The sequence below is a fragment of the Eupeodes corollae genome, chromosome 1 (assembly GCF_945859685.1).
Source record: "Eupeodes corollae chromosome 1, idEupCoro1.1, whole genome shotgun sequence".
Taxonomy (NCBI): Eukaryota; Metazoa; Arthropoda; class Insecta; order Diptera; family Syrphidae; genus Eupeodes; species Eupeodes corollae.
This window is the reverse complement of record NC_079147.1, coordinates 216,488,715-216,504,014: the sequence shown is the minus strand read 5'-3', so window position 1 is coordinate 216,504,014 and position 15,300 is coordinate 216,488,715. Positions and strand designations below refer to the sequence as shown.

General features: G+C 32.8%; 1 protein-coding gene across 1 annotated transcript; it reads right to left on the bottom strand.

Moving 5' to 3' along the window:
* Nucleotides 1-885: 885 nt before the first annotated feature.
* LOC129942661 (protein teashirt) lies at nt 886-15,057 on the bottom strand. The gene is made up of 3 exons (XM_056051698.1): nt 13,367-15,057; nt 1,379-4,439; nt 886-1,272 (listed from the first exon to the last, which is right to left on the bottom strand). Exons 1-2 carry the CDS (start codon nt 13,417-13,419, stop codon nt 1,748-1,750), a joined length of 2,745 nt encoding a protein of 914 aa, XP_055907673.1. The 5' UTR covers nt 13,420-15,057; the 3' UTR covers nt 886-1,272; nt 1,379-1,747.
* Between the last annotated feature and the right edge of the window lie 243 nt (nt 15,058-15,300).

Here is a 15,300-nt window from a genome sequence, read left to right as displayed (position 1 = left end):
AACCATACTTTTCCAAGATATTACAAGGTCCAAACAAAATCGTAGTATTATCTTAATTTTTAAGGCTATTCTCAATCGACTATTCCCATTAAAATATCTTGCTACATTTAAAATTAAATTAATTGCTAATTTCTAAAAATTTCACTATTATTTTCTATTTGCAAATGAAATATTTATCTTAAAGGGGATGTTAAGTAGTTTAATGTTTTTTTGTGGAAAACAAAAACTATTTTATCCAACGTATAAGACAAATTGATTTATTTAGACTACTAACCAAAATCCGTACATAATTTTATACCAGCTTTAGATGAGTTAATAAAATAAGATAGATTAAAACCTGAAGAGAATATTCTGCAAATAAACCAACGTGAAGTCTTTTTGATAACGAGTGACCAAAGAGATGTACTCTCTAGTTATAATCTAGGACTAAACGTTAAAACCTAAATTAAGTATGAGCTATAAATTGATATCCAATGACTTTAAAAACGATTTTCATATGCTTCTTTTAATGCAATCAATTTTCCAATGCAATGAATAATCTTTTTGAAAACTCAAAATGCTGCAATGTCTTGAGATATTTGGAAAAACAGAAATATTTCGAAAAACCAAGTTCTAATTGTTGGGTTTCCTAACAACTTGTTTTAAAATTATTATTATTCAATATAATTCTTCTAATTCAAAAACTAACAAATTGATTAACACCTAATCGATTTGGTTAACACTTAAATAAATTTTTTCAAAAACTTAAAATTCATTTTAAATCTAGTTTTAATGTAAAACTAGTTTTAAAGAAGCTCAATAATGTGGGCGTTATAATTTTTTGCAAAGGAAGTGTAAAAGAAGACAAATTAAAATAAAAATAGAAACGAAAAAACAAAATAAATCAAGTTTTATAGAGTTTTAATTGAAATTTCAGTTTGTATCTCTTTATGGAAGCTTTTGGAGCCCTAACAAGGGCTGAGGCTGCATCCAATTGGTTGTGTTAAAGTTTTGTTATCTTCTTTAGCAGCCGAAGTTGAATTTGTATGTTGGTTGTCTTTATTTAAGAATCCATTTTTATTCCACTCGTTCTCGAGATTTATTTTTCCAAAATCTTACATCTCGTTGTGTCTTCTTATCAGTTCTTATTTCTCATCAAATTGAATTTTTGCATTTTTTAGAAATTATTTGTTTTTCAGATGTATTGTAAAAGTTTTCCAGTGTATAGGTAAATTGTTTTTATTCTAAGGATTTGCTAGTATCTCAATGTCAGGCGAATGTCTAGGAAGATTCCTGGAAATATACAAGAAAAAGAAAAACAATTATTCGATTAGAGTTTTGAATGGAGATTGGGGGAAGAGTTAGGGAAAAGTAAGAAACCAATTGATTTCAGACTTACCTCATTGAATTTGTTCCCATGTGGCGAAGTTTATGTTTTTGTATTAAACTCTCCTCCTCCGCTCCCAAATCAGCCCGGTCGCTTTCGCTGTTCTAAGTCGTACGGTGGCATCACCACCTGTTGATCGGCGGCAATGCTTTTACGATGACGAAGGCGATAGCGATGATTTATATTGTGATGATGCCCGGCTGCCAATCCGGCGACCGCATTACACCGATTTCTCATGGCCTGTTCCGTAGCATCTGTAGACTCTGGCAACGAGTCTTTATTACTGCGGTCGCCGATATGGCGACCGGATTCCAAAGCTAAACTTATCGACCGTAGCGATGTCGACGTTGTTATTGATGGTTTGAATGGTTTGTCGAAATTTTATGCGGTTTTCTCTTTTTGATCGCAGAATTGTCGAAGAGCGGCCAAAGAGTTTGAAGCCGCCGATAAGGATTCCTCGGATTTGACAATTGTTGGCTGTTGTTGTTGTTGTTGCTGCTGCTGGTGTTGGGATCTAGCACTTCCGACACTGCTTAACGAATCGAACATAGATGACAGAGCATTTAAACTGTCGCTGGGGTATTTCTTCTCACCATCACCACCGAACGACTTATGGCTGGAAGCTGGAGATTTTGGTGTACCAGACCTATTGCTTTCCGGACTGGCAGCTGCCTTGGGACTAGCCTCGTGGTTTCTATCAGTTGTCGACAGGTTAAGCTCTCCGTTAGGAGTGGAAGCCTGAGATGGAATTTTAGGCTTCTCTTCATTTCGTTCTTCCTCCTCAGAGTTCTCCTTTTCTTCGGGTTCTTCTTTCTTTATTTGTAGATTAGGCTCCAATTTCTCAGGAGTTTCTGATCGAGCTTTGGTCTTCTGAGCAGCTTCATGGTTATCAGCACTGCATTCGCTGGCGCTTCGTTCGCTGCTGGTGTAACGAGCATAATGATGGTAGTAGGGATCTTGGATGTCCATCAGTGGTTTGTTGTAATCGACGGTTTCATCAATGCCTAACCTCTTGAGAATGCTCGATGCAACTGGGGATGTATTCTTGTTAGTTGCATTCACTGGCTGCGGAGCGTTGTTATGTCTAGTGGGAGTGTCAAAGCTTGTCGTAAACATTTGCTCGATTGCACTCAGCACTGACGAGGATCCCGGTTTAGCTGTACCGTTTTTCATCTCTTGTTCTGGGGATTTTTTCAGCATGATTGGTGACTTATTGATCTCCTCTGGGGCAGCTTCAGCCTTGACCCCACAAATGTACTGCCTCATTCGTTCGGCAAACATCGCTGCTTCCATCTTTTCGTTTCGATTCATTTTGGCTTCCATGGCATCGACTGCATCGGCGTGAGCTGCAGCAGCACCCTTCATTTCGAGCAGTTTTCGAACAGGCAGAGACTTCTCTCGTTTCTTTTGGACCTGGCGCTTGCGTCCCGCAGCTCCACCACCTGCCATAGATTGCATCAATGGTTCAGCGTAGTGATTGTTCTTGGCCATGTGGTTGCTAAGATCTCCCAGCGAGGAGAATGCCTTGTCACACACCTTGCACGTGAGCACCGCACTCAGAGTTCTACTTTCCTCAGAGCTCATGGCGTCTTTCCCGTCACCACCGACGTTCGATCCTGAAGATTTCATTGAGATGGTTTGTTCCTGGGACAAGATGTTGGTATAATGCTGAGTCTCCTGCATGTGTTTGGTCATTTCGCCTAGAGATCGGAAACTCTCTCCACATCGCATGCATTTTAGGATCTGCATAGCTTGCTCGACACCTTTTCCCAGCCATACATTCTGTCCTCGGACAAGCTTTCTTGGCAACGGAGTATTTGGATCTCGATTCGAAGGATAGTTGCTATAATTCGACTTGGACTGATGCATTGGCTGCTGTGAAGACGGTTTTCGCATTTGCTGATGGTTTTGCATCTGGGGCTGCTGCGGTGGCCGTTCGGTGTTGGGGAGATTACTGAATGGAGGAACATTTACTCCGCAGTGTTTGCTGTCCTTCATGTGGGTCGTAAGAGCTTCGAGAGTTGCGAAGCTTTGTTTGCACCAAACACAGCGGAAAACACTGCTTGCGACCCCTTTGTTCTGCCAGTGCGATTGCCAGATATTATGTCTACCCTTTGAAGCCATAACACCTTCATTTGATGGAATAGGAGCTGCGGCCGGTGGAGCCTGTGGCACTGGAGTCTGCTGACGAGGGGATTTTTCTTTCCGCGGCCCCTTCACCAGGTCCGTCATTTTCTCCAAGCAACTGGTAGGATCAATGACCAAGTCATTCTTGCCATTCCATCCACCCGACGGGTATGGACCGTTTTGGAATATGTTGGCTGCGGCAACAGCTGCAAGATATGGATTTACACTTGACATAAGGGGAGCTGCTGCAGTCTGTGCTGGAGGTGTGGTCGGCGGTGGAGTGCCTTTGTACAACTTTTTGGTTTGATGTGCAATCTGAGCGCCGCCACCACCTCCGGGTGAGTCATCTTCATCGGCGCTACGCTTGCGAGAACTTGTGGACAAATCAAGTGGATTTCCGTCTTCCTGGATATCTTCCATTTCTTCAGCGTCCTCTATTTCGTCCTCATCATCTTCCGAAGACGAACGCTTGAAATTTGTTCGAAAATCCAAAGCCTCTGATTTGATGCTCGATGCAGTTGGCGAAGCTTGAGGTGGCAACTTAAAGTGTGGATCAGCTGTGGCTGCTGGTGGAATTGGCATTGGCATTCGTCCTCCTCCGAGTGGAAACTGGGCGTATTGTTGAGCTGCAGCAGCAACCATATGCAGGTAAGCTTCCATGGACGGTGGTGGTTGTTGTTGCTGATGATGGTGATGCTGTTGCTGTTGCTGCTGCTGATGATGATGGTGAAGGTGCTGCTGCTGTTGGTGGTGGTGGGATGAATTACTATTATTTGGCGAAGGTGGAATCATTGATGGAAATGCTGAATTGGGTGAAATTGGATGCATATTGGAGGCATTGCCACTGGCGCTGCCATTTTCGGCTGATGATGTTGAATCGTGCGATGGACAACGTTCACTGGAATTTGCCGATTCAGTTGATCGTGGACGTGGATTTGGAAGAGCACTGTAAAAGCATACAAAATTGTGTGTTAGTAATTGTGTCTTCAAAACTTTTATAATTTAAACTGATTCAAAAATAATAAGGTCTGAAATTTGGAAAGTTTCGTAAAATGTATGATTTATCCTAAGACTCCATTGATGGCAAAAAATTTAAGGTCACTCCCCTTGTTTTTTAATATTATTTTAATTCTTTCTTCATTTTCTGTTTCTTTTAAAAATAACCCACTCACTTAATATTATAAAAATAAACAACCTCCCCAACCCGTTTTTATTCCGAACGAGCGATGTTTAATGTCATATTTACTTCAACACCATTTCCTTTGATCGCACTCAATTAGTCACGATTAACTCCTCCGCTAATTTATAAGCCCCCTTGCCCCACTCAAAGTCCCCCTGAATCACCATCACAGGCACAGCACATCACTCAGTTTTATAGCGCCAATCTAAATGCAACCCTATCCCACTCAGTCCAATTTACATTCAATTTTGTTTCTTCATTTCTGCTCTAAGTAGGTTTATTTTACTTTCAAGTTTGTTGTACTAAGTACTAAGTCAGTTTGACTTAATGACAATTGAAACGTCAATCATGAACACATTCTACTTTGCAAAAGGCACAACAACAATTACCACAATAAACTTAAAGTATCTAATAATTACTACAAAAGATACGAATCACACACACATTCCCATTCTCACTCTCATGGCTTTATGTATGTATCTATTCAAATGTTAATAAAATGTATCTTTTATAGCCCATTGGAATCCACACAGAGCTTGATTGATATCGAAGCAGTTATTGTTAATTTAACGTGATTTTTGAATAACTCGATACATTCTCAAGCTACACCAACGAAGCAATGTATGTTCGAAGTTCAAAAATGGAATGCATCACGATCAGTTTCTGAGATCAATTGAAAAAGATACATTATTTCTTTTTTGTTTTAATCATCACTCAGATTCAAAGATGAATCTCGAGAATTTACAATATCTGTGTACAAATTGTGTTTCGTTTTGTGCAAAGAGCTTAGACACATTTCGTTGCTTCTTGCTTGGAGTTTGAATTAATTTATGGAGATTTATGGATTTTCTATTTTATTTAATTGAATGAGATTATCATTGCGGTCGATCGTGTATACTTAACCTAAACCTATGCTTTGTGCGCTAATGGCTGTATTAACTATTGTTAAGATTGTTTTTTTTTTTGTTCAAGTTAATTATATATTAAAATATACCAATATCTTTAACAATTAAGTAATTAAAATTCTAATTGTTAATATTATATTTATGCATTGGATTTTGTCATTTAGATACACGTATTTGCCGACGGCAAACTGAATTCAATGGAAATTGACTTAAATCGGTAAAGTAGTTTCATTCATTTAATGTATCTGAGCAAGAATCTGTTTTCGACAGTAAGCTCTTTTATTTTAATAAAATTATAGATTGATGACGGCAATGATTGATTCCATGTAATTCCTTGATGAATTTCTCGTTTTGCTGACAACATTTTCGAAATATTATAAAATTTTTGCAAGTAAAATCAAGTTACTGTATTCGAGGATCTTCTAATTGGAAAAGGGATAAGAAAATTGAATTTTGATGGAAGACATTTCGGGCAGCCATGTTGTGTAATTTGTTGTTATTGGTTTTTGTATTTTCTTTTATGGTGGCAACCATAGACTACGTATGTTTTTTTGATGGGAGGGACAAGGGTTTATCGTCGCTCTGTATGAAGAGGGCGTTGCCATCTTCCTGAGTTTTATGACGATCTTTTTAAATTACTAAAGTGTTCATCAATCACAGTATTTTTAGGTACAGAATTAAAATTTTAGAGGATTTTGATTTTGATATATGCGTGAATAAGTTTGGCTTACAAAATATGAAATATCGACAGAATAATAGTTTCAGTCCGTTGACTATTGACTTGATCTTCGGTGATGTTAGCTGTTTGTTAAATCGAAATATACTTCCCACTTAACACGCAGGCTTATTGAGTCCTAAATAGGAATATGGTATTGTATACTTAAAGTTTTAAAGCGGTTGTAATTGTGTCTAAGAGAAGTGCTAAGCTGGGGCTTAAACCATTTTTTGGGCCTCGTTTTTTGTTTCAAACCAAAGTGAAACCAAATACTATTCTAAGCGGTGCACGAAGCACTTAAAAAATGTATTAAGATTTCTTAAGAAAACTCAAATATTAAAGAGGATAAAACAATAAGGTCACTTTAAAGAATTTTTTTTCAGTTTACTAAATAATTGCATAATCTATAGCCGTGCCGTTTGAACCATTTTTACAGGTATTGACTTAAATTATTGTGACTGCCAAAAATTTGGCCTATTTATTCATTTTTTAAATATTGTTTTAAAAATTGTAGTTTTTTGTATTTTCTATTTAACGGAAATTTGTGAGTAATAATTGTCATTATTTTTTTAATTAAGACAAAAGACTCGGCAAGTTACGAAATTAAATCAACCTCATGAGATTTTATGATCAGAAAAGGCTTCAAATATTTGATTTTTATGTTTTTTTTTTTTTAATTTATTTGTATTTATTTATAAACAAAATGTAGTATTGAACTTTCAAGAGTGAAATAAAGCCCAAAGTCGTTTTGTACTTTGTTGAAATTTTAGGAGTTTAAAAGAGTCTAATTTGCATTGGGTAGGTACCTTTGAGTTTATATCATGACACTTTTTATGCAGAAGAAAGCAAAGCGCATTCTTTACGAACACTAGTCACAACCGTCAATCTTCTGAGAGCTTCTTTTTGGATATCATACTATTTCCCGCACGTTCTTATGTTTTCAGCTCCTAGGGAACGAATATCGGTTGAGAATAATATAACATATCGCTGTAAATATTAGCAAGGATTATCGAATTACTATCACTTCTGTTGGCGGTGACGGAAATGATATCATTTTCGTGACTTAATGACAAAAAAAAACTTTACTATACATAAAGAGATCAATGATCACTAAAGGTTCCATGTCAAGTGATTATTTCCATACAGATCTATTTATTTCAAAATACATATTCGATTGCCAACTGTAACTGTAAAGATGACTGAGCAAAGAGCCATAGTTGAAAACGGTTTAAAGGATTTCGCAAAAAACTAAATTTGATTAAGGTCTTCATTTATGAAATTCTACGTCGTTAAATTTTAAAATGACGTGAGAATAACGATTTTAAACGGGTTTATGTGGCCGGCTATGTGAAAATAAAATATTAATTTTGAAACCTCAAAAGCTTAACCCAAACTATTAGTTATTCGCCATCATCATATAGCGAAGCACATTTCTATTTTATCAAATTATTAACCTCCCAACTGCCATGTTACCTAATCTTAAATGCGTAATATTTAGTAGCTTAAAAGTGCAGTCTATATTGATATTGATATATTTTATTAAAATAAGTACATATGAGTATTATATACTTACATAGTTGTGTGGTTCTTACTAAAAAACACGTCAAATTCTACTCAATGATCACGTCATATTATATCAATTGCAATTCAAAAGCCTATAATATGTAATCTTATACATTTACCTACCTACATAAGGAACATGTACGTATCCAGGTACGTGTGTACATCTACATGTATGTATGTATGTAGCAAATACTTGAAAAAATGATAAAAAAGAAAAAAACTAAAGCAAAAACCTGTCTTATAAAGGTGTAAATCTTATACGAAGAGCGAAAACTGGCTACAAAATATTAATTTATAAAAAAAAGTCACACCCTACCCATTAAGACGCGACTTGAAAGCTATTTAAGCACAGTTTTGAATAAAAGTTATTGATACAGATGTATATTTTAAATATTTAAATCTGTATAGCTAAGTTCTCTTTTTTTGTTATACTTAATCGATTTGCATGTCACTCCACAATAATTATTGTTTAATCAATGATTTTATGGTTCTATCAAGCATCAATAATGAAAATTAGTATAAATAATCAAATCAACCAGCGACAGTAACAACAACAACAGCAACAAAAACAAAACACTTAAGTAAAAATTGTATATTTTGAAATTGAAACCTTGTTAACGTGTGGTTTTGATACCGGTTACCCATCGAACAGAGACAAATTGAAACAAAGCTATGGTTAAAATTGTAACAATGAAGCTTTGTTGTTTTTGTTGATGAGAGACTTGAAAAATAATCGACACATCTGGTGATACGGTGATTGATCACATCAGTCAATAATCATTGATGATGATTATTACGTGACGATGATGAGAATATTCACATCGCATTCCTCTATCATGTTTCCCAACACTTCATTTACTATAACCACAAAGATTGAATCTAGGTATGAACAAATCTGTTAACATTTTGTATAAGTGCTACTTGAGTAGCTTTTAGAGTTTGCTTAGTAAAGCGTAAGACAGAAGCCAGGCGTAGTCACTGGAAAAATCTAACAAAATCGAAACAACAGAAACGATATTAATGAAAACAAACAAATTAATTAAGCATTTTCTTTGGTGAAATGTGAGTGTTAGAGCAATTTGAAGCTTAAGAAAATTTATCAGCCAATCTTTTTGCTTAAGCAATGGTTGTAAGTTTACCAGAAGAATTTTGCACAGTGTAAGTGTAAGAAAATCCTTTATCGGGACACTGCTTGAATCACAATGTCCAAGTTCTCTAGAATCTTGCAAGAAGGGAAATGATTGGAGTACAGTAAAAAAAAACAGCATGTTGGTAATACTTGAATCGCTTTCTAACTTTTCCCCGTTTATAGAGACAATATTCAAAGACACATCAGCAATATCAGTTAAGTAATTCGCGAGTCTTTTTATTTATTAGTGGAATGAATCTCAAATACCAAATAATTGTATTTTAATTTCATGCAACTCAAAAGATAAAAAGAGTCTCACGTTACTTAACTGATATCTCTGAAGAAAAGATCATAAGTCTTAAATGAATTAATCAGGATTTGAATTTTAATCATTTCTGTAGGTAATGGAAATTCTGTAGGTATGAATTCTTTAACAAAACAGTGGTCAAGAATATGATGACATTTACAGCCATTTGATATAATGTATACTTAACATGAATTTTTAAGTTTCTGTCAATATAATAGTCAAAAGGTTGACTTGTATTTTCTTCTTAATTTTGTCGACAACTTTTGTATTCCATCTATGCCTGCTATAGGTATCACAGAGATTAGAGCTTATGAATATCATGAGATTGATATTTCTCTCTGTTTGACCGCTTTTGTCGGAAGCCGACTGTTAATAAAAATTAATTTAAGACTTTTATAGTTACCAAATATATCGTTATCTCCTCTAAATAATCTCAAGACAAATAATATGAATAATTCTTTTATACATACTGTTTAAAAATGACAATCATCAAAAATGATTTTTTACTCATAACAATGCTATTTGTACATGCGTCATGAATTTAGATTGACATTTGATGTCCAATAACATTTTATCAGTAATACGTCAAAAACATTGACTAAAATTTACAATAAGAAAACAAATCTCGTTTTTTTAGGCTGACAAATAAAAGCATTAGTGTCCGAGTTAAAAAATTTATTACGGACAAACATTAAAGCCACATGCTTATGCTTTTCAAACTTATCTTCTCGTTATGGTTCACAAGTACTCATATATACCTAGGTTGTATATATTTCTTGAGATTTGGATTATTATGATGGGGAAGTAATATATTATTTTTCTAATGACATTAATCATTTTTAAATCAGAAAAAATATGGATTTTGAGTGATTATACCCAATAAAATAATTAAATAAAGCAATTTCGTTTTTCTTAATATATATTGGTGTATTTATTTTTGTTTAAGGACAAATTTGATAAGGTTGAGCGAAAAAATAATAAATTTTGGATTAAACAATATTTTAAAGTCCATATGATCCATGTCCATAAAGCACATAGTTTTTGGATTGAATAAATTCCTTTCATTTACAGTTTAAACTCTGCTATGACTAATAACTGGATACTAAGTTTTCACTCTGGTGTACTTACTAAAGAAAAACCTGTTGTACTTTCCTACAGATAGATCATAAATATGTATTTTTTTTCTAATTTTATGCTAAAGTGTTTGTCGATACTTGTAAAACGTATGTTAAATTTTGTTTGCAAAACTTCTTAAAAGCTTTTTAGATATATAATCTATTAGTATCTATATTAAGTTTGTGTATATACATCTATCAAAAAAATCAAAGATTTATTTTTTTATAATATATCGGCTTCATAACATATAAAGTCTAATAAAACTCGAACTGCACCTCAAACACAATTATATCAATCAATATGTAAATTTATATTAAAATTGTTGAATGACAACATAATTCTATATCAAGTAAAAGTGCGTCAAGACACTGAACTTATAACAGGTCTATGTAATGAAATTTAATGAATAAAAATTTCATAGATTAATGTAAAACTAAGCCTCAAGTCGTAAGCTTCATTTGAAACTAGAAGATAAAGTAACGCTTTAAGGTTGAATTATTGAAGAAATTTACCAAAAACATTTTAGTTTGAACCTTTTTTTTTGAAACTAGTAATAAAATAATTTCACTTGACATTTTAAGAAAATTTCTCGAATAAGGCTACATTTTTTAAAATTTTGATTCAATTTATGAACAAACATTCGTTATAAATCTTCTGCTGAACAAATATTCGTTACAAATAAAATTTTCTATTTGTTAAAAATATTGTGACATCTACATACATAAAACAATGATGGGGTACTACAAGGTTCCATTCTATCTCCAATTCTATTCATTGTTTTTGGATATAATAATTTGTCTTTTACTTCTATTTATGATTGCTTGATTATCTTATATGCTTTTTTGTATATCTCATTTAATTTTGATTTTTCCACGATTTTCAGTTCAAAACTAATTTATTTTCAACATGCAAATGGCGTGTTACTGAGATTTTTGTATTGAAATTTTTTAAAAAATGTAGTAATTATTAGTTACTATTTATTTTTGAATGTAGTACCCGTAGCATGATGGTTAGTGCGTTGGACTGTCATGCAAGAGGTCTTGGGTTCAATCCCTGCCTGTGCCACCATAATTAAAAAAAAAATAAATAATTTTCGCGGGTACTGCCTCTTGCGAGGAATTGACAAATCCTTCAAGAGTAATTCTTGTCATGAAAAAGTGCTTTCTCAAACTAGCCGTTCGGATTCGGCCTTAAATTGTAGGTCCCTTCCATTCCTGACAACAGTACTCGCACACAGGAATGGTTGAGAGTTGTAAGTCACTAGGCCCTGGTTCACAACGGACTGTTGCGCCACCCCATTTGATTTTGATTTATTTTTGAATAAAGACTTTCGCATACTTAAATAAATAAATTTGTGATGACAATGAAAATACTAAGTTAATTTTAAGAACGAGCTGTAGTTTTTTAGAATCAAACAAACAACTAAAGATCTTTACCTCAACATAAAATACGAAATTTTTAATGACAAATGTTTTTTTTTATGATTTTCGAACTAAAATACAAACACTTTACAACTTGCAATTTTAAAAAAGAAGACACTTTTAAAAACCTTCGTTTCCGAAAGTCTGTCTACATTTTTGAGCTAAACAAATTGTTTTTGTATACACGTTTCGATCTAAAGGCGCTTGCATTGAATAATATAAAAATGCTTAACAAATTAATAATTTGCATGGCAAAAGTTTAACTTAAAAGATACTTGAAAAATTAAATTTTGAACTTAAAATTCAGTTAAAGCCTTCTGTAATAAATGACTTCTATTACAACAGATTTAATGGCGTATTGATTTAATATCTATAGTCTATTCGAAAATAAACATCTAGACTCGAAACTTATTGCTTCAAAATATTCGTACCAACTTCTTTTGTGTGTAACAGGTATCTTTCCCTTTTAACACCTTCCCATTCAATTACCTACACTTTTGGATTCTATTTTTAGCTAAGGTCAATTTTTGACACATATTTTAAATCAATTAGAATTGTTTGTTAAAATAACATTTTTGGTTGGTTCAAATGAAATATGATATTCCCAAAGCTTTTTCAAAAGAGAAAAAAAACGCGCGCAAAATACTTTATAGTTATGATAATCAACTAATAAGATACAAATTAAACATGCAATGAAGATTCATGAAAAAGTCAAAAAGTTCTTTTTGACAAACATGCAACTTGAGGTAAAAGTCTCCATAATACTTGATTCAAATGTATAGACACAGAATATTATCAGAACAGTGTAAAAATGGAGCTTGGTTTCATGTTCATAAAGGTAACGAAAAAAATCCAAGTTATAGATATAAAACCAATATTTTGAGCAACAAAAAAGAATTATTATTTTCAGGGTAAAATTTTATGCACAAACTAAAACTTAAAACTATTTCTCACAATTTTCAGAAAACTAGAAATGTATTATTTTTAAATCACTTATTCAATAAAATTAGTAGACAAATATAAAACTATCTTTCCACTTTATCAGAAATATGAAATTGTTCAAATTGATAGTGCAGTAAAGAAAATTAGATCCTACTAAAATAAGAAAATTATTTATGGGTAGAGGATATTTAAAAGGATCTGTCAATGACAATATAGCTAATGGTTTACTTATGGCACCCATAAGACTTTCTTTCTTCACCTCATCGTATATCAAACTTTTAGTACCTAATAAAAATTCTTTTAAAAAAGAAACTTTATATATGCATTCTTAAATATTTTTAAATATTATACTTTTTCTTTTATTTTCTATTAAAAACACATGACGACTTCAAAAACTATAACAAATCTTTTAACGTTCTAAAATATTATAAGAACTGTTGAATGAATTTTAAAAATGCTTAAGTTTTTTAAGGGTTCGATGAGTTTAGTTTTTTTTTTGATACATTGATTCTACTACTCTAATTTTTCCTAAGACTCCTTCTAACCCTAAAAACACTGAATTAACAATCACAATTTTTTAAATGTTAAAACTTACCCAGCATTTAATGCTTGTCTGTAGATTTCTAACATCAATGCTTCGTGTAACATTTTGTTGAATTCTGAATTTATTTTGGTTTTTGTTTATTTGTATTTTTTAATTAATTTGAGTTAGTTTTCTAACTTAATATGAGTTCACCACAATTTTGAATTTTTTTTTATTTAAATCACTTTTTTGTTGTTGTTTCTTATATCACTATTAATTGCAATTTATTTATTAAATATTTAGGAATATTTTTGTTGATGTTGTTTAATTAACACTAATTCACATTATTTATTTTTTATTAAAATTATTTAATAACACTTAATTATTTTCTTTTTATTTATATTTAGGTAGATAATTTAATATATTTAAGTTCTTCAAAGAGAAAAAAATATAAACAATTTGTTTTTGTTTGTGTTTTGTTGAATTATTGCATTTAAGATCGTATACTTCGTTTTTTTTTTATTAATTTTGTTTTTTTAATATTTAACTTGGAGTTTCAAAATATTATTTTTTTAGTTTTTTTGTTTTATTTTATCAAAGAAGAAAATAAAATTTATTTAAAATTTACGTATACATTGGTTAAGAAGATATTGGCTTTTTTTGTTTAAGTTGTATTTTATTTTTGTTTTTAATCAGTCTTGATTTCGTATATAATAATTTAATAATATTAAATGTTTTAAGTTTGTTTTTTGTTGTTTTTTTTAGGTTTTTTTTTTAATTTTTTTTTATGATTGTTATGAAAAATAAAAATATTTCATTAACTTTTTGACTAGATATGAATTTGGGAGGCAAATTATTCTTTTGTTTTATTTTCAAAATTCCAATTAGCATTTAGAAATGAAGGAAAACATTTTTAAATTTTCTAAAAAAAAAACTTTAAACCGTGAGAAAATCTTGTCAACGCCTCTTTAAATAATTTGTTTAAAAAAGAAAAACAAGAAAAATATCTTTTCCACTTAGCGGCGGCGGCCAATTATAATTATAAGGTGATGCACAAACGAATACCTATTTTTCTTTCTTTAATTTTGTTTTCTTTTTGTGACGACGAACACAACATACAACGTCTCGTTTGACAGAATCCGAAAATACTGAATGAATGAATGAATTCAACTAACGAACGTACCGCGTATGTCTACAGACAGAATGACATACAGCAGCCAGCAGCACAGAGCACAGTTGCTGTTGTAGATACTCCACAAAAAAGTATCTTTTACACACATTGACGACACAAAAACACACAATGATATGAACGAAAACCAAAATTGTATACGAACAAACGAACGAACGAACGAACGAACAAACAAACGAAGAGTGTGGCACGTCAAAAAATTCTGATTGATCCGAAGCAGCAGAAGAAGAGCCGCTGCTTGTCGTCTTGTCTGTCTATTTATCTATCTATCTGAGGAAGATACTCTTCTTCTTCTGTAAGTCTAAGTAAGTGAAGTGTATCTATGTGTATGGCGCGCAGTGTGGGACTTGAATTGAACCAGATATTAATTAACCCTCTTGGGTAGTTTTTTTTGTTTTGTTGTTGTTGTCTTCTTTCTTTTCTCGTTTTGTATCTTTAACTTGATGACACTCCGCTCCGCTTCGCTCTCACTCTGACAGTACTGAAGATTATTTTGTTTTGTGGAATTGGAATCGCTGACGACAAAGACGAATACGAACAAAAACTTTTGTGGACATGATCACTGTATAACGGTCTGTTGTTGACTGAAAAACTCTTCGTCGTCTGCGTTGTTGGTTGTTCATAGAGAAGAATCCTTGTGGCATGAAGCACGATATTAAACCTCAACACCACTTCCAGGGCAATGGCGGTGTCTTATGCGCGTGTGTGGTTCAACACATAGATACAATTTCTTCTACTCCACACTACTACGTGGGGCCGGATGTGGAAGTGTGCGCCAAATGGTTCTCTTATAAATCCGTTTCGTTTTCCAAGTTCC

Coding starts and splice junctions, on each gene's coding strand:
- LOC129942661 (XM_056051698.1), bottom strand. CDS start 13,419: ATGTTACACGAAGCATTGATGTTAGAAATCTACAGACAAGCATTAAAT. Junction 4,440..13,366: donor AGACAAGCATTAAATGCTGG/GTAAGTTTTAAC, acceptor ATGCTTTTACAG/TGCTCTTCCAAATCCACGTC.